At 35.0% G+C, this 26,358-nt stretch overlaps 1 protein-coding gene across 5 annotated transcripts in view; it reads left to right on the top strand.

Moving 5' to 3' along the window:
• The window catches only part of ETV1 (ets variant 1), a 97,831-nt gene that overhangs the window by 2,782 nt on the left and 68,691 nt on the right, over positions 1 to 26,358 (top strand). For 4 of the 5 annotated variants that reach the window (XM_010862148.1, XM_010862150.1, XM_010862147.1 and 1 more), the window contains 2 exons: positions 618 to 665; positions 9,902 to 9,955. In XM_010862148.1, the coding sequence (XP_010860450.1) occupies positions 618 to 665; positions 9,902 to 9,955 (102 nt within the window). Of the gene's footprint in view, positions 1 to 617; positions 666 to 709; positions 1,195 to 9,901; positions 9,956 to 26,358 lie in introns of those variants that run through there. The other variant, XM_010862151.1, reaches the window with a different exon arrangement.

Below are 26,358 nucleotides of genomic sequence, written 5' to 3'. Positions count from 1 at the left end.
TACCTCTCCCTCCCCAGTGACAGAATACACAGTTTTGCACTTGATAATAAGCAGGTGCCTGGGAATTATCTATTTACTTTTGTAAACCTATTAGTGTACAAATTTTCTTCTAAAATCTTGTATTTAATAGTTGTCCTTTGAGTTCTGAAGCACTGAACATCAAAACATATAGTACTTTGAAAATTATACCATGTCCTGTTAAATCTTTGATAGAAGATTTGGAAGACAGAAATAAAATGTTATTTAGTCTTTCTGATTTTTCCCCTAACACTATTTTATCAAGAATTGAATATGTTTAAAAAAAGTTTCTGAGGATAGACACACCTTCATCTCAACCTTTTTGAGTTCTACTGTAAGTGTGTTGTTTGAGGTCTCTAGGCTTATTTATTAAGCTATGTATTAAAAGGGGGTAAAAAAGATACTGAGAAGCATTGCTTAGTAGGCATCAAAATGGGCAGGATTATTGGTATAATTAAGTTATGAATCCTCATTTCTTTATTGATGCCTCTCCCCAAATTAAATTGATCTATAGGACTAATTTCATGACAAACATTTCTATTTAATGTCGCCTAAAAGGTTTTCAAATCTTTTGTTTATGTCTTTGACTTGTTTTTTAGAACTCTTTCAAGATCTAAGTCAATTACAGGAAACATGGCTTGCAGAAGGTAAGGCAAAAAATTGCTTTCAAAGGAGGGGAAAAGCAACTCTAGAAGGGAAAGATTAAAAAAAAAAAAAGTCCTGAACTTGCTGTCTTAATGTTCAGCCCAATTAATTGAGCTCTAAAAGAGCCACCTCATGTGTCATGCATACATTAGAGCCTCTGATGAGTTTGTCTTTGGGGAATCTGGGACTGCACTACCCAGTGTCATCACAAATTACCAGGAGAAATTGCTTCCAGCTCACAATCACATCTGCTTTTGGCAAGAACTAATGCACCAAGACTTCAAGTTCTAAGCCTCTGTTCAGATTTTAATTGCAATTGATCAGGTTTATATTATTGTACCTCGAGAGACCTCCTAGAGCCAGAACCCGGCTTGCTGTTTCCTTTAGAGCAGCGCATATCATTATTTGGTGTTCTGGTGGAGGACTTTTCTGATGGCAGAAATTAGTTTCACTGGGTTCATCGGGACGGGATGCTTCAAGATTTAAGTGCAAGTGTCTTCTTTCCACCTTGCTCACAACACAGAACGTTAGGTGTGTATCCAATGCTAAGGATATCTATGGCTTTAAAATAAATCTTAGGGGGATTGGAAGATTTTTAAAATGTTTCTGTGTGTTACTATGATGTGATGTTTGTTGAAATTGACTTTTGCTATTTTGTTGCTTGTATTAGGATTTATTTAATGTAGCAAGGAGACATTTAAAGGCATTGCTTTTAATTTTGATTGCTTTTGGATAACATTTTGTGTTGCCATCTATTGTATCTTTTATTGTGTGAAACTTTATTTTATAGGAACAAGGAGATACTGCTTCAGTACAGCTTTATGCAACTTGAGATATGTCTAATGCTGAGGGACTTTTGTTGGTGTCTATAATTTGAAATTTTTCCTTTGGATTTGTTATGCTAAATGTGAAATAATTTTATTATATTATGTATCTTGTGGGAAACACAAAGAGAAAATTATAGATATTTAAGCATTGAGTACAGTTGTGTTATTTCTATCTTTACATTATATGGGAAACATGCAATTTTTGGAACAGATTTTTTTAAAGATGGTTCAAAGAAGAGAGAGGGTCTTTAAAATGGAATTGAGCATTGCTGTTGCTACTTTGAGGCAGACTGATGTGGTTTTTCGGTGGTCTTGCTTGTAGTTGATCAAATTGCTGTTAGCATATAAAATAAGTTTCTTTGTGTTGCTGATATCCTAGTTTTTCCAAAGAGCTCCTACAATCTTTATGAAGCTTTTAAGTTAAATAATAGCTTTTCCAGGAGCCCTTTGAAAGAGTCACTGTACTTGTATGTTAATGAAAGTTTTAGTTATATTTAAAGGTCATTTTGCTTGTCTCTGTAAATGAAACTTACTGCAATAGATTACTTATTATTGCAACATAAACCATATATTCAAACATAACTTTCTCAGCAAAAATCTGCACAGAGGCTCTTGCATGAACTTTTGTCTGTTAAGTTTTGCAGAGTTGAAGGTTGTAAGAACATTACATTTATGAGGGAATTTATTCGCTTTTCCAAAATACCTTCTAATATCTATTTTAATTGTTCTGGAAGGTTTGTTGGTTCTTAAGATGTTTAAGTCTCACTGATTCCAAGTCAGTGCACTTGCTGGCAGATTTTGAATATGCATAGCAACTCTGTTCCTGGAATTTAAAAATGTGGAACTGTGACAGACTCTTACCATTTTATAATCAGTTTCAGTGCAGTGTTTCACTTTTGACTTGTTTTGTTTCTTTGTTACTCAGATAAGTGATTTGATAATTTATCTGAGTTTATTTTAAAACTCTGAGCTGAATATTCTTACCTGTGATAATTAACTTAACCTATAAATTGGATCTGAAGATTTAGTTTTCTATAAAATAAACCTAGGAAGTGATTGATGTATTTGAAAGAACATGGACTTTTATTTGGAAAAGAATTTATAAGCTTAAATAAGTTCAGGGATTAATCCTTGGAGTGTTTTATTGAATAACCAGGTGGGCTCCTTTTACAAACCATGAATAAGACTGTATTTTAGAATAATTTAATTCTATGATGATATAAGCATTAACAGTAACTTGATTTTTTAAAAATCTAATAGTAAGAAGAAAGGTGAATTTTTCTTTTTATTGTTAATGGGCTGCACATTTATTTTTATTTTTAGCAATTTTATATGATATTTGCATTAGCATTTTAACTTATTCTACATCTTGATCAACATTAGCTGAGATCTCAAAGTTACATTAGTTTATTCGTTGGTAGCTAGATCTGTTCATTTATGTCCTTCTGGACATCCAGAAATTAAAACATTGCCAAGCTGTCAGACTGTGAACCATTTACTTATTTCTTTTCATAATGTTTTATCTCTAAGAAGGATACCATAGAATTTAAGGCATCTTGACCCTTTAAAAAAAAGATCATTAGCAATTAACCAAGATTCTCCCCTGAGTAAGAATCCCATTGGAAAGTTAAACAGGTCTAAAAATGTATTAGACAGGAAAGTCAAGTTAGTTCTGATGTGTCATAGGAATTTTTAAAAAAATAATCAGAGTCCCTAAATACTTGGGAAACAATACATTCTCTCAGGTTTAATTTGTTTTTTTTTTCTATAAGACTTTTTATAAAGTAGACCCAAAGTGCACCATGAATTAGTCATAAGTAGATTATTATAGATTATGAAATGTGTTGTATGTCCAAGGAAAAATTTGGGGTAGATAAAGCAGGATTTGTTTGAGGGTGAGATTGGAACCAGTCTTTTCGGTTCACTAAAGTGTTCTCCAAAAATATATACTTCCATTCCCCCCACCCTCCCACCCCCCACCGCAATTTCTGAACAGGGATCAAAAATATATTTTTGAAGAATATAACTTTATATTAGTATCACTTTTGAAGTACTAACATTGCAATTTCAAGGTTTTTTGTTTTTTTTTAACATATATGCCACACTTTAATCACATCTCATTCTGAAGAAAATTGAAAAGGTTATGTCTTCAGTGGCCACAGTAGCAGTTAAAAAATGGAGAATGTGCTTATTTAAAATTTTGCCAAAGCCACTTACTTATGTTGTCATTTTCCATGTACAATTCTTTATTGATTCTTTGACTTTTGAATTAGATTGCCATTGACAGAAAGGCAATTCCAATTATTTGATCCATGGAATGATGAGTTCAAATGTCCATTCTAATAACATCTTGGTAACATGCTTTTTTAGTGGTGCTTTAAGGAAATGTATCCTAGTAATTCATCGTTAAAATGGAACCTTTTATATGTGGAGGACAGAAATAGAAGGATGTAGAAGTTAGTTAAAAGAGGCTCACATTTTTAAAAGTTACTCATTAAAGCTTACCTGCTAACACAACTTAGAGAGAAATGATACATTTCATATGTAGCTAATATAAATATATAGCAACTTTTGAGTGTTATTTTTGATGTTGGTCTAGATGTCCGTGAGGTTTCCTTTCGTTAGTAGTTTTAAGGATAAATGTCAACAATGATTCGCCCCTATCAGGGCAGAATGTTTTTCAGTTGTGATGTAAGTTAAATTTCATGCTGCCATGACACTTGAGTCAAAGTTGTATCTCTAAAAATAACTTTTCTACTCTAAAGGTTATTATTACCTCATGCCCTTGTGCAGATAAGCTTTTTCCTTTTGTTTTCTGTGACCTTCCATTAATAATCAGGTTTGCTGAAAAGCAGAGATATCATCGTATCTCCTCAACTTTAGTGGTTGATACTAAATTTATATTCAAAATCATTTATCATGAATTTCTTTAAATGATATGTTGTTACTCAATGTGCATAATGTCACCCACAATACAAAGCTATTACAATGCATTCATTTTTATTTTTCAAAAATTACACTTTCTTTTTGAAATCAAACATAAATTGGATATGTACTCATAGATTTTTTTTTTTTTCCTCCATGTGATGCAGTTAGGAGAAAAGGCTTAAAAACTTCATTATTTGTGTGTTGTTTTTTTTTTTAAAAAGAGGAATTGAGAATTAGACATCAAATTACAGAAGTCCATACTATTTCTTAGTGTTGAGCAAGAGTCATTGTGAGGGGGCAAAAGGGAGCTACTGCCCATCTTTTTCTTGTACCACGAAATACTCTAAACTATGAAACAAAGACTTCTTGTTTGGACCTGACTAAGGGATAGCAGTTGGAATAAACATATTATATTTTTCAGCATTTATTGACAATATATAAATGCATTTCATCTAGAATCTATTTGCAAAATAGAAATATTTGTTAAAAAAATAAAATTTGGATCTCATATAGCCTAGATATAGTTTTTCCAGAAGGTCTTAATATATGTTAATAAAATTACTAAGCTAATTCAGTTACAGAAAATGTGTACTTTGTTAAATTTCATAGGAAAACTTTATTCCCTTTGTTGTGCAACATTGTAATTAAAATAATAATAATAACAATAATAATATAAGTCAGCTCTCAGTACCTTATAGAGAATGTTTTGCTGACAGCAACAGCTCTGAGCTATGCGTAAGTTTTCAAACCTCTATATAAGTTAAAGTTAGGAAATTGAAGTTGATTTAAGGCTAAAAACAACTGAAAGTTACTGGTTTCTTTCTCTTTGAGCATACACAAAGCATGACTTTATCACTATAAAAGATTTTTTTGCCATGGAAGAATAGCCCCCTTTTTGGACTGTTTAAATATATTTATACCTCTGCATTAATTAATGCTTATACATTGGTACAATCATTTTAATGTTAAAAGAGGATGTGGTATAAAACCTGGCTTAGAGGTTTCATGATTATTTCGTTCCATGGCCTGACGCTTCATTGTAGGATTAAACAAAATACGACTGTGTGAAGGTTGATTTTCTTATTGTTTTATTTAAAAGAAAAGTTAAATTTCTTCAGAGAAATTTGTTTCTTATCCTGTGAGAGGGAAATGCTATGAAGTTAAGCAATAGGCTATTATAATCTTAAAATAAAAAGAGCATTTGAAGAATAAGCAAGAAAAATAAAAGATATTTCTTTAATGCTTTGTCATTTTTTCCCCTTCCTCTTTCCTTCCATCCTTCCTTCATCCATCCATCCATCCATCCATCTGTCTTTCCCTCTTCTTAGTTTTATACATTCAAGTTTCTGTGACAAGTTACCCTATAGAGCAGGATGGATTAAATATATGTAAATGTATATATGGATTTCATTTTGCCATTTATTTAAACATATACCTTGATGGATCTGAGCTGTATTTGAGATAGAGCAGTAAAATTGGTGTGTTTATATTGCAAGTTCAAGTTGACTTGCCTTAACTCTCTGGAAGGGTGTGACATGAAAAGATTGCGGTTGAGCCACATGGCTCATGCTGGACTGTGTTTTTGTGAATGGAGGCAGAACTCCAGTTCTGCCTGCTTGTCTGGAGGAATTGCCGAGGAGATCAGCTGTCTCATTCACGGGCAGAAAGAATGACTCATACATCTTCCGCCTTGTTTGGCTCCAGGTCATTGTTACAGTGGATAGAACTGGTTTTAATTAAATATTAACCCCTTTTCAACTTAACATTTGTTTCATTTGTAAGTTTTCCACTTTTTCCCTAGCTTTAAAAGAAAACCCGACAGGCGCCTAGTTTGTAAGAATAAGACGGTTTTTCCTTGTCTGTAGCCAAACTTGGAAAATATTTCAACATTCACCTTTTCTTAAGTAATGATTACTGCTTTATTTGAACGTTAAAAGCAAGCACAAAAGAGAGACAAACTGTTTAAAAATTGTCTGCTCTCCACCTCACCCCCTTGCCTAGGCAATGTCAGTTAAGAAAGTATATATTAAAATTCAAAATAAGGATTAATGATTCTGTGACATCAAGGTTGTGGTTAATATTTTCATGATTTTCTCTCTCATAATATATATTGCAATGTAATAAAAAAGAGGAGGGGGGGGGAAGAAAAAAACAACTTTCAATGATAGTCTAGGTAAAGCAAGTAGCTGAGAGTGCACATACTATGCTTTTAAAGCCGAAGTCCTGAGACTTGATGGCAGCTTGTCTATTAATGTGCAAGGAACTGACAGAGCGCTCCAGCTATTACCAATAAAATCCACATGCTTCATCTTCTTGAAAGCCTTTTATTGGTCTTTTGGTATATACTTTCTCTTCCCCTTTCTTACTCTTCCCCTTCCTCTTTAATTACAGAGTGTGGGAAAACATTTTCATTCCCCAAAGGTGATTATTCCAAGCATAGTTTATAATAGATAGTAGTAAAATAACTATATATATATATATATATTTAGGTTGGCCTCTATTGTTAAATTTTCCTCTTTGGAGTGGGTATGGCTTGCCACAAATTTTCAGGCAGCTGTAGTTTGCTACTTCATAGAATTTTCGTGAATGGAGGCAAAAAAGGAAATGTATGATATGAGTGTGGCAATACTTTGTCATATTTTCCTTGCCCAGATCCAACTTGTGTTTTTCGTTAACTGCTTTCCTTTGACTCTAACTTGAAATTAGAGATAGACTGAAGCCTTTGTCTATTTAAGTGGCATGCTGCTTCATTTGGTCTATTCGGTTTCTCAAGATTAGCTTCTGTGAAACTGTGAGTCATATGTTTTTTGTTAAAATTCTGTAATATGTTCAGGCATAAGTGTGAAGTATTTATTCAGTATGTTAAGGAGTTAGACTAGAAATAGCAATTCTTATTCTTTTTACAAAATTGTTAGTATGTAGCTATTTTCTGTCTCTGTGAGGTATAACTTCTGATTTCTTCTCTTCCCAAAGTTTTCCCTCTGCCCCCTCCACTCAACAACTCCCCCCCCCTGCCGACCCGCACCCCACACATATGCCAATATATACTACTTATCCACCAGTTATTTTTATACCTTTCTTGCAGTGATATATATCATGGAGTTGCAAATTTGTCTTATGATAGTAAGAAAAAAAAAAGTTTGGCCTTTAGGACATTCATACCAGCATATTCTGTTACAAATATATTTGTTACTCATTTGCTATTTTTAACTATTCCTGTAAAGGGATATTACATTTTTATTAGATTCTTGTAAATGTTGGCTTTTTAAAAGCGTAGTAATTGCTGTGGTTGATAACTTCGCATCTCAATGGTTATCTCTGTTTAGCTGTGAATTTAGAGCAAAAACCAAAACGTGTAGATATGATAGAAAAAATGTATAGGGCTTGATTCTGTCTGCCCACTGTCATTTATTAAATAAATATTTAAGACATTTTTGTACTTTTTTTGGTGAAAACACTTACTCTAAAGGGCATTCCTCTACATAATTTGTGAGTCTTCGAGAAAAGTGAGGCTTAGTGCAATGTCAAAAAATGATTATAACTAAGAGAATACTAATGTACAAATTTTAGCTGTGATTTTTTTTTCATATCCAATCTAATTCATTAGAAGTAAGAATATTAAACTTGCATTATAGTAATTTGAGTAGTACTTCGTGTGTGAAAGGAAAAAAATTGTGGGTGGTGGAGGTTGGGAAAGAAGAAAATATGTAACATTTTTTGAGTATCTGATATTGTGACTGGCATTGTGTTTAAACTATTTCATTTAGTCTTCATGAAAAATATGTATTATCACTGTTAAACTGATGAGTGAAATGGAGTTCAAAGAGATTAAATAATGTTGCATAGTTTACACAGCAGAGCACAGAAAAATGATTTGAAAGTTGCTTGATTTGATTAACCTTGGTATCGGATGTTAGTGGAACCTGAAGAAAATACACCTTTTCCTCCAGTACAGGCTGGTGAAACAGGCATCAGTTCTAATTTGGAAAAAAAGTTCTTAATTTGTCTCATTTCCTTTAGTGGCAGGGGATGTAATTTATCTATAATAAACTTAAGTATTGGTGAACAGAAGAAAGTTGTTAGAAAATAGTTGAATGTCCTGCTGCATATATTTTGGCAATTTGCAAGATTATCATTTATTCTGCTCTTGAAATATAACAAATTTTTTTCAAAAGATATGTTTTTTTTAAAAATCCTATTACATAAGCTGACGTACCAGACATTTGAATTGTGTGTATATTGTATTACTTTCTTATATAGAATTTTTTAAATATCGAATTTCTCTTTATATGGATTTTTTTCTTAACTCTATTGCCAACCCAAAACTTTTTCAACAAAGACTGATTGTTTTCACAGAATAGGTACTTAAAAAAAAATTACATCTGTTTTAATATGACTTGATTAGATAAGTTTCAGGATTAGGTAATATTAGTTAAATAATACTAGCTGATCAGATTATACCTAAAGTTAACTAGGATGATAACTCATTATATTTTTGCCAAATTAAAAGTGACCCCACTTTTATGTAGTTTGTATGTGTGTAATTGTGCATATTTTTGTGTGTATATGGAAACTTGTTTTTGTAATGTTATGTCAATTTGGAGTAGGTTATTTTGATGCCTGAATTAACTGTGATAAAAATATTCTAGAAGTAAAATATATACTTCTGTTTTGATTGCTGAATACATTAAGTTCTTGCTATATTCATTGTTTTATTCCTTTACTAAAGACAGGGAAGTCATTTGATATTAAGACTGATGAAATAGTGATATTCTTTTTGTTAGTCTTGAATGGTCACCTGGAAAATATTGTGAATAAAAATATGAGGTTTATTTTTGTTAACTGTTATTTTTATGATTGTGACCATAATCATTGAGATATAATATTTTATTCCATATGACCAAAATCAATGACTGTCTTTCATGTAAAAAACATTATCACGTATTTTGGCCAAATTTAGGGCAAATGTTAATTATGGTAGTCTAGCAGTAGGTCAAACACATCACAAACAGACATTTCTGAAAGGCAAGAGGGGTTTGTGTAATAACTGCACATCGTTTGAAAGAATTCTGTGATAAATGTAAATGGGCTGTTTAAACATCGGCAGTAGGTGAATTGAAATACTTCTTACTCCATTCTTGCAAAAAAAAAAAAACAAAAACACTGCAGCTAATAGAATTCCTGTAGCGGCTTTTATTTTCATGTTTTTTTTATTTCCATGTGGCAAGTAAAATGCAGAGAAACTACAACTGCCACCATTTTGTTTCTGATATATGTGTTTGCTGGTTGACATTGATGATTGCTTCTATTTCCCTTCTTGAATTTTGCTGTCAATACCATTTGAAATAGGAGCTCACTGGCAAATAATGGTAGATTTGGTCTCAACCTAAAAAAAAATCTCCCATGAGAGATGTTACTTGACATTCTTTATGCTTTGGCAGTTTCTCTCTTAATTTTTTTTTTTTTTTCATTTTTCCCTTCAGCTCAGGTACCTGACAATGATGAGCAGTTTGTGCCAGACTACCAGGCTGAAAGTCGTAAGTACAGTATGACTTATCCCTTGGATTTGTCTTTGTTTCCTCCTTTGATTCTTTCCGTGTGCTTGGTCTCCTCTTCCAGTGTCTGTTCTTGGTACTTTTCAGCTTACAGTCATGAGGTAACTGTATTTGTTAGGTTGTACAGCAGAATTCCTCTGTGATCTGAACAGAGCTTGGGGAAACTGGCTGGACTAAAAGAGGACCCTGTTCCCTATTTGGTTAATATCCTTGGAGAAGAAACAGGGTGCCATCCATGAATGCTCAGGCGTTTACTTTCAGCTTTTCAGTGGGTCCACCAGGAAAAGTCTGAATACCGATGGCAGACAGTCAGTAGTTAAAATCCTGAAGAGATTTGTTGTATGACGTAAAAATCTTGGAACAAGCATTCTTTGGCTTATTGTATTATTTTACATTAATGAACATTCACTTGCTCGGATTTCATTTTTATCTTCATTATTTGCTTCCTGGATGGACACAGTGACACAAATGAAAGTTGCCATTGGCTTCCCTTAGAGTCCCTTCATGTTTCTTTCCCTGAGCCTCATTCCAGGGCCTTTCAGAGGATGCAAGAGAACTGATTCAGGGGTTCTGCCCTCTAATCGCCCAATGAGCATTTTGCCTGTATAAGCGTGGTTGCCTCTATTAGCAAACTGCAGCTATTGGCCTGAGTAGGAATAGTAAAGAAAAAGGTATAAATGCCATCCTGATTTTAAAACTGATCTAATACATTTTGTTCTCTTATTTATTTTTTATTTTTAAAATTTTTAAAATGAACATGGCGTACCATGCCTTAGTTTTATTTATTTTACTTTTTATTTTTTTATCATTTTTGGCTGTGCTGTGCCTCATGTGGGATTTTAGTTCTCTGACCAGGGATTGAACCCGTATCCTTTGCATTGGAAACAGGAAGTCTTAACCACTGGACTGCCACAGAAGTGTCATTTTTGTTCTTTTAGCACCATTTAAAACTCTATAACTTGTTTCATTTTTCCAGACCATTGACAGTTTCACAGGAGGCAGTAGCAAGAGCACAACAGATGCTTAATACCTTATAACTTATCAAACTCGTATTTTCACACCTAATATCATAAATCTAATACAAATACCTACGTTTCTTTGAGGAACAGATGTTTGTGTGCAATGTTTTCAACTTTTATGTTTGAAATCTTATTTCTCAGGTGTCAAGGGTTGTAAGTGGTTTCTTCCAGGTTCTCTCCCATTTTACATAGTTTAGTTCAGCATCATTAAAGTTCTTTTTCATTTGTGGTAAAATATATGCATTCCAGAAAATTTGTCTTTTGAACCATTTTTAAGTGTGCAGTGTGGGGCTTCCCTGGTGGCTCAGATGGTAAAGAATCTGCCTGCATTGTGGGAGATGTGGGTTAAGTCCCTGGGTCAGGAAGATCCCCTGGAGAAGGGCATGGCACCCCACTCCAGTACTCTTGCCTGGAGAATCCCATGGACAGAGGAGCCTTGTGGGCTGCAGTCCATGGGATTGCAAAGAAGTGAACACAACTGAGCAAGTAACACTTAGGGGCAGTCACACTGTTGTGCAAACATGAACACTATTTATCTGAACTTTCTCATGATCTCTACTGAAACTCTCTACTGTACTTACTAAAAATTCACTCCCTACTTACCCTGCCTCCAGCCGCTGATAACTGCTGTTCTATCAATTTAACTTTTAATCTGAGAAAATAATGTTCTGTGCTGTTTGTTGTCTGAATATAGTTATTAGACATAGGATTTCTAGAAACCTATTCAGCTAAGATAAGACCTTCATTAGAGACTCTCAGAAATTCCCAGAAAGATGATGGCTAAGGATAACAGCTTGGCAAGGCTTCCCCTTCTTTGATAAAGTGTAGGAAGAGAATAGTCACATTTCTGCATGTCCTTTCCTGTTAGGAACTAGAGTTCTTTCTAAATACTGTACCTGTCATCTGAGTAGGAGAGTTAGTCTCATGGAGTCACTTTACATCTGAAAAAAATTGGTAATTTTAATACTCTGCTCCCTGGTGGCTCAAACTGTAAAGAATCTGCCTGTAATACAGGAGACCTGGGTTCAATCCCTGGGTCAGGAAGATCCCCTGGAGAAGGGAATGGCAACCCACTCCAGTATTCTTGCCTGGAAAATTCCATGGACAGAGGAGTCTGGTGGGCTACAGTCCATGGGGGTCGCAAAGAGTCAGATAGAGCTGAGCGACTAACCCTTTCACCTTTCACAAATGCCTAAAGATAACTGTTTACATCTTATTTGCCCTCTCTTAGTTTTTCATATCGGAGAAGGCAGTGGCACCCCACTCCAGTACTCTTGCCCGGAAACTCCATGGACGGAGAAGCCTGGTGGGCTGCAGTCCATGGGGTCGCTAAGAGTCGGACTGAGCGACTTCCCTTTCACTTTTCACTTTCATGCATTGGATAAGGAAATGGCAACCCACTCCAGTGTTCTTGCCTGGAGAATCCTAGGGATGGGGGAGCCTGGTGGGCTGCCATCTATGGGGTTGCACAGAGTCCGACACGACTGAAGCGACTTAGCAGCAGCAGCAGTTTTTCATATTCTTGGTTAATTCATCTTCCTGAACTCAGTTCTCTTGGTTCACAGCATATGATTATTTTTCTTTCTCTTTTTACTCCTCTGATTACTCCTCACATCACTTATTTACCTTCTTTCTCTTGCCCAGGGTTTTGTCTGCAAACCTTTCCTCTTCTGTTTCTTATGCCATGCCTGCACAGTTCCATAGACCAACAGTCTATATCTGTTCAGTATAGTAACCACCAACCACATTTGTTACTGAGCACTTGAAATGTGGCTAATGGGTCTGAAGAAATTAATATTTAATTTTGTGATTTTAAATTTATGTGAACACGTGGCTATTGGCTACTGTAGTGGTCAGCACGGTTCTGTTGAAATAGGTTTCCTACACTGCTTATTGTAGTGTTGCTCTCCAGTCTGCTCCTGTCTATTGAATATCTGCCCCTGATCCACCACTGGGGTCCTTGTGCAAATTATAACTACACAGCACCTCTGGACTCATCCCCTCCACCCTCAGCTGAGCATCAGCATAAAACACCATTTATGCAACACCCCCTGTTCTCATTGTGAGGCTTCACTGCGAGTTCACATTCCCTAAGGCCAACAGTGAAGTCTTTCATTTTTTTCTGCCCAGCATCTTTCTTCAACTTCTGTTGCCTAAGTTGATGATATTACCAGTCCAAGCTGAAAACCTTTATCTTCAAGCCCTCCCAGTTCTTTATCATCACTCCCTTAGGTTACCAAGTTGTTAATTCTACGTCTCCTCTCAGGAGTATCTTAATTTCATGGTCTCATTTCCATTTCCCTTTCACTGCCTTAATTCACACCCATATTCTGCCTCCACTGAACTTGTGAGTCAGCCTTTCTATGGGGGCTCTTGCCTTCAGATTTCCTTCCATTCTGCTCTCTGCAGTGATCCTGACGCACAGCCATCTGACTTTGTTAATTTTCTTTGAACTTCTTTCAACACAAAATTCTAATTTAGCTGTACAGAACATAGTTCCATGTCCTGGGCCTTGGCTACCTTTTCAGTTTTAACTGTTGCTTTCCCAGTACCCTGTCCCTCCCCATTCTCTAAACTTGAAGCTTTCTAATTTTTCAGTTCCCCCAAAGAGTGAGCTCCTTTATGCCTCTTTACCTTTGCACATGTTCATTTTGCTTTAACATTTTTAAGATCATTCTTTGCAGTCTGGGGCATCTCCAGCTTCAGATTCAGCTGAGACTTCATCATACTGAGATCTTTCTTGACCTTTCTTTTCATCCTTAGCCTGCAGAGTTAAGACTCATGGCATCTTGTATGTTTCATTTATTATTATATCTTAGATACATGTCAGTAAGACTGTGAACTTCTTGAGGACTAGGAGCATGTCATATTTCAGTATGCCTGGCCTATTTTAGAAGCACAATAATTAAAATTGTCATAACCACGATCAGCGTCTTAGTGTTTATTTTCATTCAAGTATTTTCAAAATCCCAATTCCCTTCTTAAGGTATAAACATATGATCATGCCTTAAAGAATATATATAGCTTTCATCTGGAAAACATGCTGAAACCATGAATGTTTAGCCAGGCATTTTCAGAATGCTGAAATTTTCCTTCAATTAGTGAATATTTACAGTTTAACAAATATGGCTCTGGGACTTCTGAATAAAGAACGTCATTATAAAGGGAAACCTATAAACACAAGTAAAAATAAATCTGAAAGAGTCTACTAAAAAAGAAAGTAGAAGTGCAATTTATTCAAGTTTCATTGAAATAAAGGACTATTGTTCTGATGATGGTGACCAGCTAATTTCAGTCTTTGCTGAGGATGGAACAAGAGGGATATAATTTTAAAAGAGGAATAGGGCATATGGATTAGATTCTAAAGAAGATTTCTGGGTGGAGAAGTTTATCAAATATTGGAACTGAAAGGCTATATTGTCTCCTAAATGCCCTTTATAAATGTTTGATACTTGTCTGTCTGGAGAAGATTAGTGGGGCAGAGAGACCCTATCTCTAGGAGCAGAAAGAAGCTACATCCTCTCTGTGTGGCCCATCTATTAATTCTGTGGGGCTATTTTTTTCCATTGTGAATAATCAGATTTCCTTACATACCTCAATCAAATAAAATGCTTCTGTTTTTGCTTTTATTGCTTTAGCTGTTTGGTAAATGTAGGCTAGATGAATGAATGGCAAATTCCTTCCCAACTTTGTATTCTAGAACATATGTTTGACTGTAACACATATAAACATATATAGAAGAGTAGTGACCAGAGCATTCAAAAAATCTGAAAAATGAAATTAAACTGTAACACTTGGGTGTTTTTCTAAAAATTTTCCTGAGCGTTCCTTATTTTGTTTATAAAGTATTTCACTCAGAAACCTGGAATTTTAATGATGTCATGCTATAGTCTGGTAACCTTTCAAGGATGCTGACTTTCTAAGCATGTATAGACATTAAAAACAAGTGAAAACAAACAAAAAACCGCCTACAAGCCCATCCTAGGAAATGAATGGAGGCTAAGAAAAACAATTACCTGGCTTGAACAAATTGTTTCTTAGAAATGAGTCCAGAATTCAGACATTGCTGACAAAAAACAGAATAACTATAGGATACACTTTCATCCAGATGAAGTAGAATTATACTCTTAAGAGAATTGAAAGAGTGTTTAGAATATAGATCAACCTTATGTTTCCAAAGTAGATACAAATTTGTGTACACCTTGAATTTTTGAAAATCATGTGTTTTAAATACAATACATTGATAACCTTATATTTTAAATAAAATATTTTTACATAGCTAATCCTTTAAAATCTACCACCCCTCGTTTTCTTCCTTTACAAAGTTGTGTTATTATTTTTCTAACTAGCTTGTTTCCATTTGATGACATTAGTTCTTTTTGTGCTTGCTCTACACTGATTCACACAATAGATGATGTTCACATTTACATTTTATGTTCTTCCAGAACATTCCCACGGGTATAGCCAGGATTAGGCACAATTCCCAGTAGCACAATTCCTTGTAACTATACTTCTTTCTTTTATATCTAAGAAAAAACACTGGAATGCAAGTCAATTAGAAGGATGTCATTAAAGGAATAATATTGCCTAGATTCTTCTCTGGTTTATTTATAAGTATTTATAAGTATTTATAAGTTATTAAGTAAATATAAAAAGGTTGCAATTTACTTTAACTGAAATTTGTAACACAATAATACTAGTGACCCATTCAGAAAATAAAGACAAACCAGTGTGTGGGAACTTAACTGTTTGAAGTCATTATTATATGGGTGATACTTTGTGTATGTAAATTAAATTCATAGCTGCACTTCATTTTCTTATTTTTTTTTTTTAAGAATAGCACTTTGGATCCCTTTTGCAGTGAAGTAGAGATAAAAATACCTTAACAGATTCTTGTATAAATCTGCTTCTGAAAAAAAGCTGAAGTTAGACAGGTCTATGCAGACCCTAACTGAATAATTCCTTTTATATTAACATGTATTTCCTAGATTGGAAAGTTCCGTTTGTGTTTCTTAATTTTCTTTTCTACTAAGCTACCTTCCTGCATTCTGTTCCTTTCTACGTGGACAATGAGTACTTTATAAAGTTTACTTTTTTGTGACTACTTTTGAAACCTTTCTTACCCAATTCGTTTTTTGGATGTGACTTGACAGGAAGGTTTTGTCTTTCATTTTTCTTTTACCAGAGGTGCGTACACACTCAGGCTTCCCTGGTGGCTCAGTGGTAAGAACCCTCCTGCCCCTGTAGGAGACAAAGGCTTTATCCCTGGGTTGGGAAGATCCCCTGGAGGAGGAAATGGCAGCCCACTCCAGTATTCTTGCCTGGAGAATCCCATGGACAGAGGAGAGGAGTCTGGCAGGCTGCATCCATGGGGTCCCAAAGAGTTGAACACGACTGAGCCACTGAACAACAAGAACACACGTGCACAGAGGAATTCCGTTTCTGGGATTGGAGTGCATGATTTTGCAACTGTGTCCTGTCTTCTTTTTAAACATTTTCTGAGGAAAATTTGAGTATGTTGCTGTCCTCAGACTCAAACTCTCCATTTGAAGGATGAAGTGTCTCCTGCTTTTTCATCTGAGATCATCTGTGTGCCTAAGATCTCAGCCGTCTCCAGCCCTTGAAAGGTGTTTGCTTTGTGTTGCTTTTTGTTGTGGTTTTGGCTGTTCTTGGTCTGTTTGTTGCTTTGTTTTTTGTCTTTTGCTTTTTTTTTTTTTAACAGTTTAAATATTTTATCAAAGCAATATATTGATAGAGGAGGAGAAAAAGCGCAAGTCAGATCAGTCCCCATTTTCACAGTCCTCTTCTGTAGAGGCATAGAGGCAACCATTTTTTTTTTTTTCCCTTTGTAGTTAGCTCACATACTAAGTGATGTAATTGTACTGCAACTTATTGATTTATCAACTTTATATTTTTTCTTTTGCCCTGTTCAGATAGATAATTATTTGGGGTAAATTTTAAATTATTTTCCTGAAAGTCATCAGTTATATAATTTTATATGAGTACAGTAATCTTATTCTCATTTGAGTATGAACATGAATTACTTGGGAAGCTTGTTCAAATACAGCATCATGGTCCCAATCCTGTGAGAGTTTGACCTTTTAAGTCTGGAACTGAGCCTTGGAATTTCTAACGAGCTGTTAGGTGATTCTGATACAGGCCTTCCATGGAAATAAGGTTAGACATTTTTTTATCCTGTCATTTACTTATTTGTAAAATAAAGGCAGCAACATCATTTCTTTTTTTTTTGCAATTAAATTGTAAGGTGGACTCAATTCATTATGTAATAGATACAGTTTCTGAAAATGTTAACAAGTAATATTTTACCATATTATTACTGAAAATACTAGGGAATTAGTCTATATAAAAATGATATTATTGAAGTGGTTTCTTCATTTTCATTTTTGCTTGAGTTATTTGTGTTTCCCATTTCCAAAGACTATTTTCTACTTATTTTCTCTAACCTTTAGCTGTAAGTCATTGCTGATTGTTCATCCCTGTCATCCTAGAATCAATTCTACATTAGAAGGCTACTTAGTAAACTTTGAATCTTCCCAATCTGGTTAGAAAAAACCAAACACTGTGCCCTGTCCTATTCCAAGTACCTCCGTTAAGGTTTCTTGTTATCGGAGAGTTCACTCTGACATTGGTAGTACACATCTGCCCTATGTATGTCATTTTGGAGTCCAGCAGCCACATTTTCAGCAAAATCAATTTTTAGTTTGGTGCTTGGTTGTTTCATGCACTCAGTGTGTTTAGTCACTCAGTTATTTCCAACTCTTTGCAACCCCATGGACTGTAGCTCATCAGACTCCTCTGTCCTTGGAATTCTCCAGGCAAGAATACTGGAGTGGGTTGCCATTTCCTTCTCTATGATTGTTTCATAAGGAACATATTTTTCAAATCAAAATAGAAACCCATTGGAAAATAAGCTGCATCTTACAATAATTTTCATTTTAGATAACCCACCAGGAATCCACTGAATTCAAGAGAAGTATATCTAAATTATACACCTTGGCCCTGTTTTTTTTTTCTTAAACCTTTATTTACTTAAACATAAAATGCAAAGAAATAATCTCTCAGGCTCATGCCACATTATGATTCTGTGACATTTTTTTCTACACTCAAGGGAGAAAAAGGAAAAGTAACATCTAAATATGGCAAATGCTTGCTTGCATTTAAAAATGAACTTTAGAAAAAGCATAATTAATGGGGAAATGTATAAATAGAAATTATAGTAGATGACTATGGACTTACAAGTAAAAAGTTGCATCAGTTTTATTAAAATATACTCTAGTAGATAGATATTTTTAACAGTTTTTGGTTTTACCAGTTTATTCTTCATAAGATAGATGGTTGAGACTCAATGCCAAAATGAAAACCAAAAGACAAAGCAAAACAACCACCCTCCAAAAAAAATTGGGGTTTTTATAGCTGACAGCTAAAATTAGGTATCACAACACAAGATTTTTGCTTTTTGTTTCCGATTTTATTTATTCTTTAATTTGGCCTTCAGCATAACAAATTATCCTAGAAATTAACTTCAGAAACACACTCAAAGGGAATATGTCAACAAATACTTTCCAGTCACCCTGCCTATAATTAGTATCAAATTATTTTGAGGAAAGTGATCTGTGCCTTCTTTGGTTGAACTTTACTCAATGTTAAATAAGTATACTGTTATGCAGTAACTGGACTTATTAGTCTAAGAGCCAAACCATATCTATTGGAAAATTTAGGTAAGGGATGAAGGTGGAAAATTATTTGCAGAACTAAAATTATGTTCTTTTTTTAGTATTTTTAATATATGCAAGACACTTATGTATAGTGATGAATAAAAAAGCAAAAACAACATTGATTAGTAGTTACAAATAAAGCCAAAGCAATGATGAAAGTAAGTACATTTTTGAGCCACCAAATTTTGTATGTAAATTTCATGTAATCAGATGTAAAGGAGACACGAGAGAATCTGAGCTAAACCAGTCTATGTGAATCTTTCTGTCATAATTGTATGTTTAGTGTTTTTATGGAGTTGTATTTATATCATTCTTTTTCCGTTTTTTCCCTTTTTTAACGTTAACTGTCTGCTTAATATGCATAGTGCATATTTGCTTCTGTCTGTTATTGAATTTTCTCCTAATGAGAGTTTGTGCTGTGTTTCACTAAGTAAAAGTGGTTGATTTAATGTAGTTGCTTTTTTAAATCTAATGAGTTGTGCCCTAACAAGTATTACTGTGATTTGGCTTTAGCTGAGGCTGTTGTTAACTCAAGAATGTATTTATTGAAAATTTGTCAGGAATGGCCAAATTAAAAATCCTACTTATATAATGTCTGATTAAACTTTAAGAAAAACTACTTGTGGAATGGTTTTGTATGCCATCTTTAAAGCTTATTTAAATCTAAGTTTTAGCCAAAAATTCATTTTACTGTAGATGCTACATTGTTAAACCACTTAGGTTTGTTTCAGTTACTCCTATTTGTTGGATTTACAGTCATGTTAAGAGTAATTATTAGATCCCATGGAATAGGTTTTGAACTGTGATTGTTCCTTGATGTGTATAGGAAAATATTATATTCATATTTCTGTTTGCAAAATTGGAGTGCTTGTATATGCTTACAAATGTGAACCATATCCATTATATTCATTTTTATGATTTGAAATATGAATAATAGATCTTAGTGGTAAACATTTTAATTTTTATTATGAGATTTTAACTTAGTTACTGGTACACATGTCTATATGGTTTTATATTAAGGATGCTCGATGGGTTTAGTGCCTGTGCTCAGTTGTGTCCACATTTTTTGTGACCCTGTGGACTGTAGCCCGCCAGGTTCCTCTGTCCATGGGGTTTTTCAGGAAAGAATACTGGAGTGGGTTGCCATTTCCTCCTCCAGGAGGTCTCCCCAACCCAGGAACTGAATATGTGTCTCCTGCCTTGGCAGGTGGAATCTTTACCACTAAGCCACCTGGGAAGCCCATTAAGTAAGTTTGTAAGGCACCAAAGATTTATTCATTCAACAAATGTGTTTTAAGCCTATTATATGCCATGCTTTGATCCAGGCATTGGTGATAACAGTGGTGGGAAAACCAGAAAAAATTACCTCTACTCTCATGAAGCTTTTGTTCTTACCGAGTGTAACTAATATAAAGTCTCACTCATCTCATGTTGAGGGATGTGAAGTTGTATCAGGGGTCAGTGTGTATGCATAATCATTGTGTGTTCAGACTCCAGTCTGTTATGTTCTGAAGAAAATATACTTGGGTATTTTTTCAAACTTTGTTTATTTCCACAAAAAGCACTCTGCTTAAAGTGGTAGCCACTGGATTTCCCAGGGGATGTCTCTGTGTTCACACCTCTTTATTCCTAAACCTAAATTCCTGTGATGGTTGACTAAAAGAAGATATTTTTATCACTTTTTAAAGTTTATGTACTCTCATGTTAATAGCATACATTGTATATTACCATATACATCCTTTACTTTTTGAGATCATACTCGAAGATTCAGTTCATTTGTCCTTTATTCCTTAATTATCTTAGAATTGATGACTTCTGTGTGCCCACAGATGCTTTGTATACATCTCAATTTAAACAGGATTTCAATTGACTTGTAGAGAATGGATCATGTCCTGCTCATCCTTGTATAATTCACATGTGGTGGGTATTCACTGAATATTGAACTGAATGACTAGCTTCTTGGGTGCTTAGATTCTTTTTAAAAACATTCATTCAGAGGTAGCTTGCATTGTTTAAAATCTTGTACAAATATCTGCTTTTATTTTCCTGTGTTTTATCTTCCTTTGAGGGATAATGGAAAGCTGTTCCCACTTAAGTAACATTAGAACTAAGTCTCAGTTATCAGATAAGGGCTCTCTGATAAATATTACTTAAGACTCATATCTCACAATACATTTCTCAGTAATCTTTATTTAGCACAAATAATCTTAAGTAACTTAGTATTGTTCCCATTTTATTCAGAGAGAACCTGGGATGTGAAATAATCTGGTAACAAGGCACAGGGTTGAGATTCGAGAGGTCAGACACCCTCATTCTGGCTCTCTCTGTGGAGATCTCCCTTCCCTGAGGGCCCAAATTTAGCCCACTGGTAGATTTCAAAACTGTTATTAATCTTGAAAAAAACATACATCGCAAAGAATGTTCTTCATAGGGAACATCAATATTGTTCGCAAATTCTTATTAAGGTGTGATAAGCTGAGGGAGACCAAGAGCACCTTTTTTATAGGGATTTGCAATGGCACCCCACTCCAGTACTCTTGCCTGGAAAATCCCATGGATGAAGGAGCCTGGTAGGCTGCATCCACGGGGTCGCTAAGAGTCAGACACGACTGAGCAACTTCACTTTCACTTTCCACTTTCATGCACTGGAGAAGGAAATGGCAACCCACTCCAGTGTTCTTGCCTGGAGAATCCCATGGACAGAGAAGCCTGGTAGGCTGCAGTCCATGGGGTCACACAGAGTCGGACACGACTGAAGCGACTTAGCAGCAGCCCCAAGAAAGATATTCTATGAGCTGATATGAGATAATAGCTGGAAAGCATGGTGGGAGGGCTTGGTATTTGGGAACTATACCAATTCTCATCTAGGTTACAGTGAATTTTTTTTTTCCTCTTCCTCAAATATTTTATCTTACTTATCTAGCATTGGAGAGATTTATGACAATATATTTTCATGTTTATGTGCAGGTTTTGACTTCAGAAATGTTTGAGACCTGGCATATTTTCCTTATTGGGGGAGGGTGGATAGGGAAGAATGGCTTGGGTAATTAAGACAGTAGTTGTAGTTAGCAGCTGCAGAGTTAGTAGAAGTAGTACTAGTCACAGTAGTAGTATTGATGGAATTGCCAAAATAGTAGTAAATATTCATGAAGATCCCAAAGCGGCAGCTTGTGGATTAGTGATATTAGCAGTCTTATTTTAAAGATGAAAAACTGAAAAAAAAAATATTATTGGGCTGTCTCTGGCTTCAAAAAAAAGTGTATGCACATATTTGTGCCAAAGTGGGAAAACAGCAAGTAAAAATTATGCCAACCCAGGCACTTTAGCTTATTGGGGAATTTTTCTTTATCGAATTCTCTGTGACATTGGAGTAGAAAATATTTTTTTCTCAACCATTTTCTTATTAAAGAAGGTACTTTTAAGTTCTGCAGACTTATTAGCACAAATATTTATTTGTTGGATGAAAGAATGAATTTTGAGTACAATATCTTTATACCAGTCTTTTGTGTATCTGCACTACTCATTTTAGTGTGTCTGTGGTGCTGGTGGTTTAGTCACTCAGTCGTGTGACTCTTTGTGACCCCATGGACTGCAGCCCACCAGGCTGCTCTGTCTATGGGATTCTCCAGGCAAGAATCCTGGAGTGGGGTGCCGTTTTCTTCTCCTCTTAGTTTAGTATTACTTAGGCTTTTCACATTAAATAAGTATAATCAAGAATCTATAAACCACTATAAAATTCTGGATGTATTTTGATCAAAAAGAAATATAGGCCCCCCCTCTTTGTCCAGTTTTTCCTCTGAACTTTTTAACACTGACATTTAATCCTAAAGCATGATATACTCTTCTTAGATTGTCTTCTAGCCACAGAGCTGCCAGCAGAAGTTCTGTCAAATCCTCCAAAGGCCACTGGACTCGGTGAAAAGTGGCTCTTTCCTAACAAGATGTATGAATAACATTGAAGTAAACCCTTCAGTAGTGTGAGCTTTTTCCTTTGAGATAGTGGTCATGCGAAGAAGTTTGAGCTTTTTTGAGCTTTTTCTGCTGTTTGAGCTTGCTTTTCTCCGACTTTATGGACACAACAGCCTATTATGTTGATTTGATTTGATTCTCTAGTCCTTGGCACTGGGGCTATAGCATCAGGTAATGACTCAGTTATCTCTACTCACAGGACTGCAGGGAAAGCCAAGTAACTGGATGTTACTGCTCCATCTTTCAGGATGTTTTTGCCTTCTTCAGTAGCCCCACATTCTTGTTTCCTTCTTGGGCAACCAAACCTTGTTTTCCTTTCTGAAAGCTCTACTTTCATTCACAGTTTTATGTCAGATTAAAGGCTGGTGCATTAGGTTATCAGCTAATCAATAAACTTCAGTCATCCCATCTAGTGATAGAGCTGTTTCATTGATCAAAGTGGAAATTTAGGCCCTTAGCTTTTAAATGGCAATTTCGGAAGGTTTGAAGAATGTGCTTGTGGAAAGTATAGCCCTATGTTCTTATGTGTATTGAGAGGCGGTCATTAGAGTTTATGAACTGTGTCTGATGTACACATAAGCAGATCCACATATAAAAATATCTATCTGGATTTTATCTAAAATATTTTTCTGATTTTCCTTACTTTTTTTTCAAATTCTAATCAGTAACTCTTTCTCTCTCTCTCTCTAAATGTATAAAACCTGTATTTGTCAGAACTGATGTTATGATGTCTTCTGAACCTCTAAGGTGAATTTTCAATAAATGCACACATAGAAAAAAAAAAGGTTCAAATGCTGTAATTGTGATATCAGGAAGAAAACCTCTTATTTTCCTATTAATTAAGTTATTAAATGGGTAATAGTTTAACAGTCTTAAGATTTGGCATCTTTAGCCTTTTCTCTTGGTTGAGTTCCTACCATTGCTTTTTTTTTCTCCATAATAAAAAATAAGTGTAGCCAACAAATATTCATACTGTCAGGCATTATGCTAGATGCTATAGAATGAAATTTAAAAGCAATATTAGTGATAATACTAATCTCTCTTTGTTTAGCAATTTAGAATTTGTAGGTTATTTTCACACCCACATCTCATTTGTGCCTCGCAAAAGCCCTGGGATTTAGGCAGAGCAGACAACTTCATGCAGGTTTAATGAGATTCCCAGTCTCTTAGATAGTGAATGGCAGAACCAAAACTTATCTTGTAGTGTTTTCTCTTATACCCATCAGACAAATTGCAATAACCCATCATTCATTGAAATGATACCGCTGGACAAGTGAATTAAAAACATATAAGTATTTTGGTAATATTAATATATATATACATAAATTTGTTTATATAATAAGTTAAAGGAAATATTGGAAAACATCCAAAAGTTTCTTATTGTGTATGGATGACTTCTAATTTATAACTTAATATCCAAAATAAATCATACATGGAAAACAAAGGTGGAATAGACAGCCCTTTAAGTTCCCTATTACCCTATGAAAATCACCTTCATACTTTGAATTGTAGAAGTGTGGTTAAGTCCTGTGTCTACATAAGCCTGCAGCTTCCGGAATCCTGGATGTTTGATTAACAAAATAATGAAGCGCTCCAAAGAGAATTTTTAAATTTTGATTTGGAACACTATTTCTCTTTGGACATTGTGTAATTTGGCCAGAAAAATGTTCCAATATTGTCCTGAAATTAATTGAACACTACATTTGGCATTTTGTCTGGTACAGCTTTTTTTTATATTTATTCAGCTATTTTATAGTATTAATGCTGAAGACACTAAATACATATACATATACATGGTATATGTATTACACCATGTAATATAGATATAGAATCCTTTCAACGAACCAAGTGCAGTATACTGCATGAGAGCCAGGTGTTGGACCTAGGATGCTTGGTTTCAGATCTCTGTTTACTTGGCGTGTGGTTTGTAAGCAACGCAAGATAAGACCTGAGTAATAATGTTCTCATCCCCTAGGGTAACTTGAGTTTTAGGATAACTTGTGTATTTTTACGTAAAATATGTAAGTAATAATCAGTGAGTGATAAACTACTGTGCCATTTTATGTAAGGGACTTGAGTATCAGGATTTCGGTATTCACAAGTGGGAGGAGATCCTAGATCTAATACCCTGAGGATACCTACAGAATGATTATAATATGACTGACACAGAGAAAGCCCTAGGTATGGTTTTATTCTATATACACACAAATATATATGAAATATACGAAACATACAATTCATATTATTGTTCATTTGCTAAGTGGTATCCGATTCTTTGTGAATCCGGACACCGCAGCACACTGGGCTTCCCTGTTCTTCACTGTCTCCCAAAATGTGCTCAAAATCATTGCAGTATTTCACAAATGTACTCATTTTGAATAACTTACTTTTATGTATTGTGTGTTTTGTTTTTGCCATATTTAGAAATTATATCTACACCTCCTTACTTAAAAGGTTTATTTAAACATACTGTAAATTTGTACAAGAGTGATTTGATCTTTTAGTATGGGTTACACTAGCAGTTCAGTGCATATCCACAGTGATGCTGTCAAGAGACACTTGGAAGTGTTTGTACAAACCTGTTGTCATTTTGACCATAAAGATAAACAGAAGGTTGAACGGGAAACATTTGATACTTGAAAAAAAGGCCTGGTTATAGGATCTGTTACCATCTTATGTTTAAGATTATGGGTTATGCATTCTGGTTGATCAAGGACACCCTAATTTGTGGGTCTAGCAAAATTGCCTGCATTTCAATGTTTTTGTTGGTTTTGAAGTTGATGTATTCATTGAAAGGGAAAAAAGTGTTGATTTTTCAATTAAGATGCAACCTTTACAATGCAAAGCAATAATAATTATAGTGTTCACTCAGCCTGAAGAAAATATTTCACCAGTTAAATAGCAATAATCAAGATGAGAACTATATTAGAAGGGTGCTAATTTTATGATCATCTCTTATTTAAATAATAAAAATTAACCCCCAGGACCTTTGCTGTAACACACTGCTTGCATTGAAAGCCATATCAGCTTTAGATAGGGCCTGGGGAAGCACATTTAAAAGTTAATTGGTTGCTTAAGTTGTGAATAACCTAAGGTCCTCCTTATAAAATAGAATGAATGAATTAGCTAGGGAGTGACTGAACTTCTACCAGTCCAGTTGTGCTTGACCCAGCAATTGGGCTCTGTGTGCTAAATTTAAGAAAAGTGGATTCTAGCTGTATTAAAAAAAAACAAACCTGAAATTATTAACATTAAATGATTGTCAAGCACTAAGTAAAGTAAACATCTTAAACAGTAGCTGTAATTTCACAGGGTGACACAATGACTTTGAAGCCCAAATGTCTAGGTTCAAATCTTAAGTTGCACAGTTCAGTGCTCAGTCGTGTCCGACTTTTTGCAACCCCATGAATCGCAGCACGCCAGGCCTCCCTGTCCATCACCAACTCCCGGAGTTTACACGAACTCATGTCCATCGAGTTGGTGATGCCATCTCATCCTTTGTCGTCCCCTTCTCCTCCTGCCCCCAATCCCTCCCAGCATCAGAGTCTTTTCCAATGAGTCAACTCTTGCATGAGGTGGCCAAAGTACTGGAGTTTCAGCTTCAGCATCATTCCCTCCAAAGAAATCCTAGGGCTGATCTCCTTCAGAATGGACTGGTTGG

The sequence above is a fragment of the Bison bison genome, unplaced genomic scaffold (assembly GCF_000754665.1).
Source record: "Bison bison bison isolate TAMUID 2011002044 unplaced genomic scaffold, Bison_UMD1.0 scf7180017864479, whole genome shotgun sequence".
Classification (NCBI taxonomy): Eukaryota; Metazoa; Chordata; class Mammalia; order Artiodactyla; family Bovidae; genus Bison; species Bison bison.
Note: the sequence above shows the minus strand (reverse complement) of the source record. Positions and strands in the feature narration are given on the sequence as shown.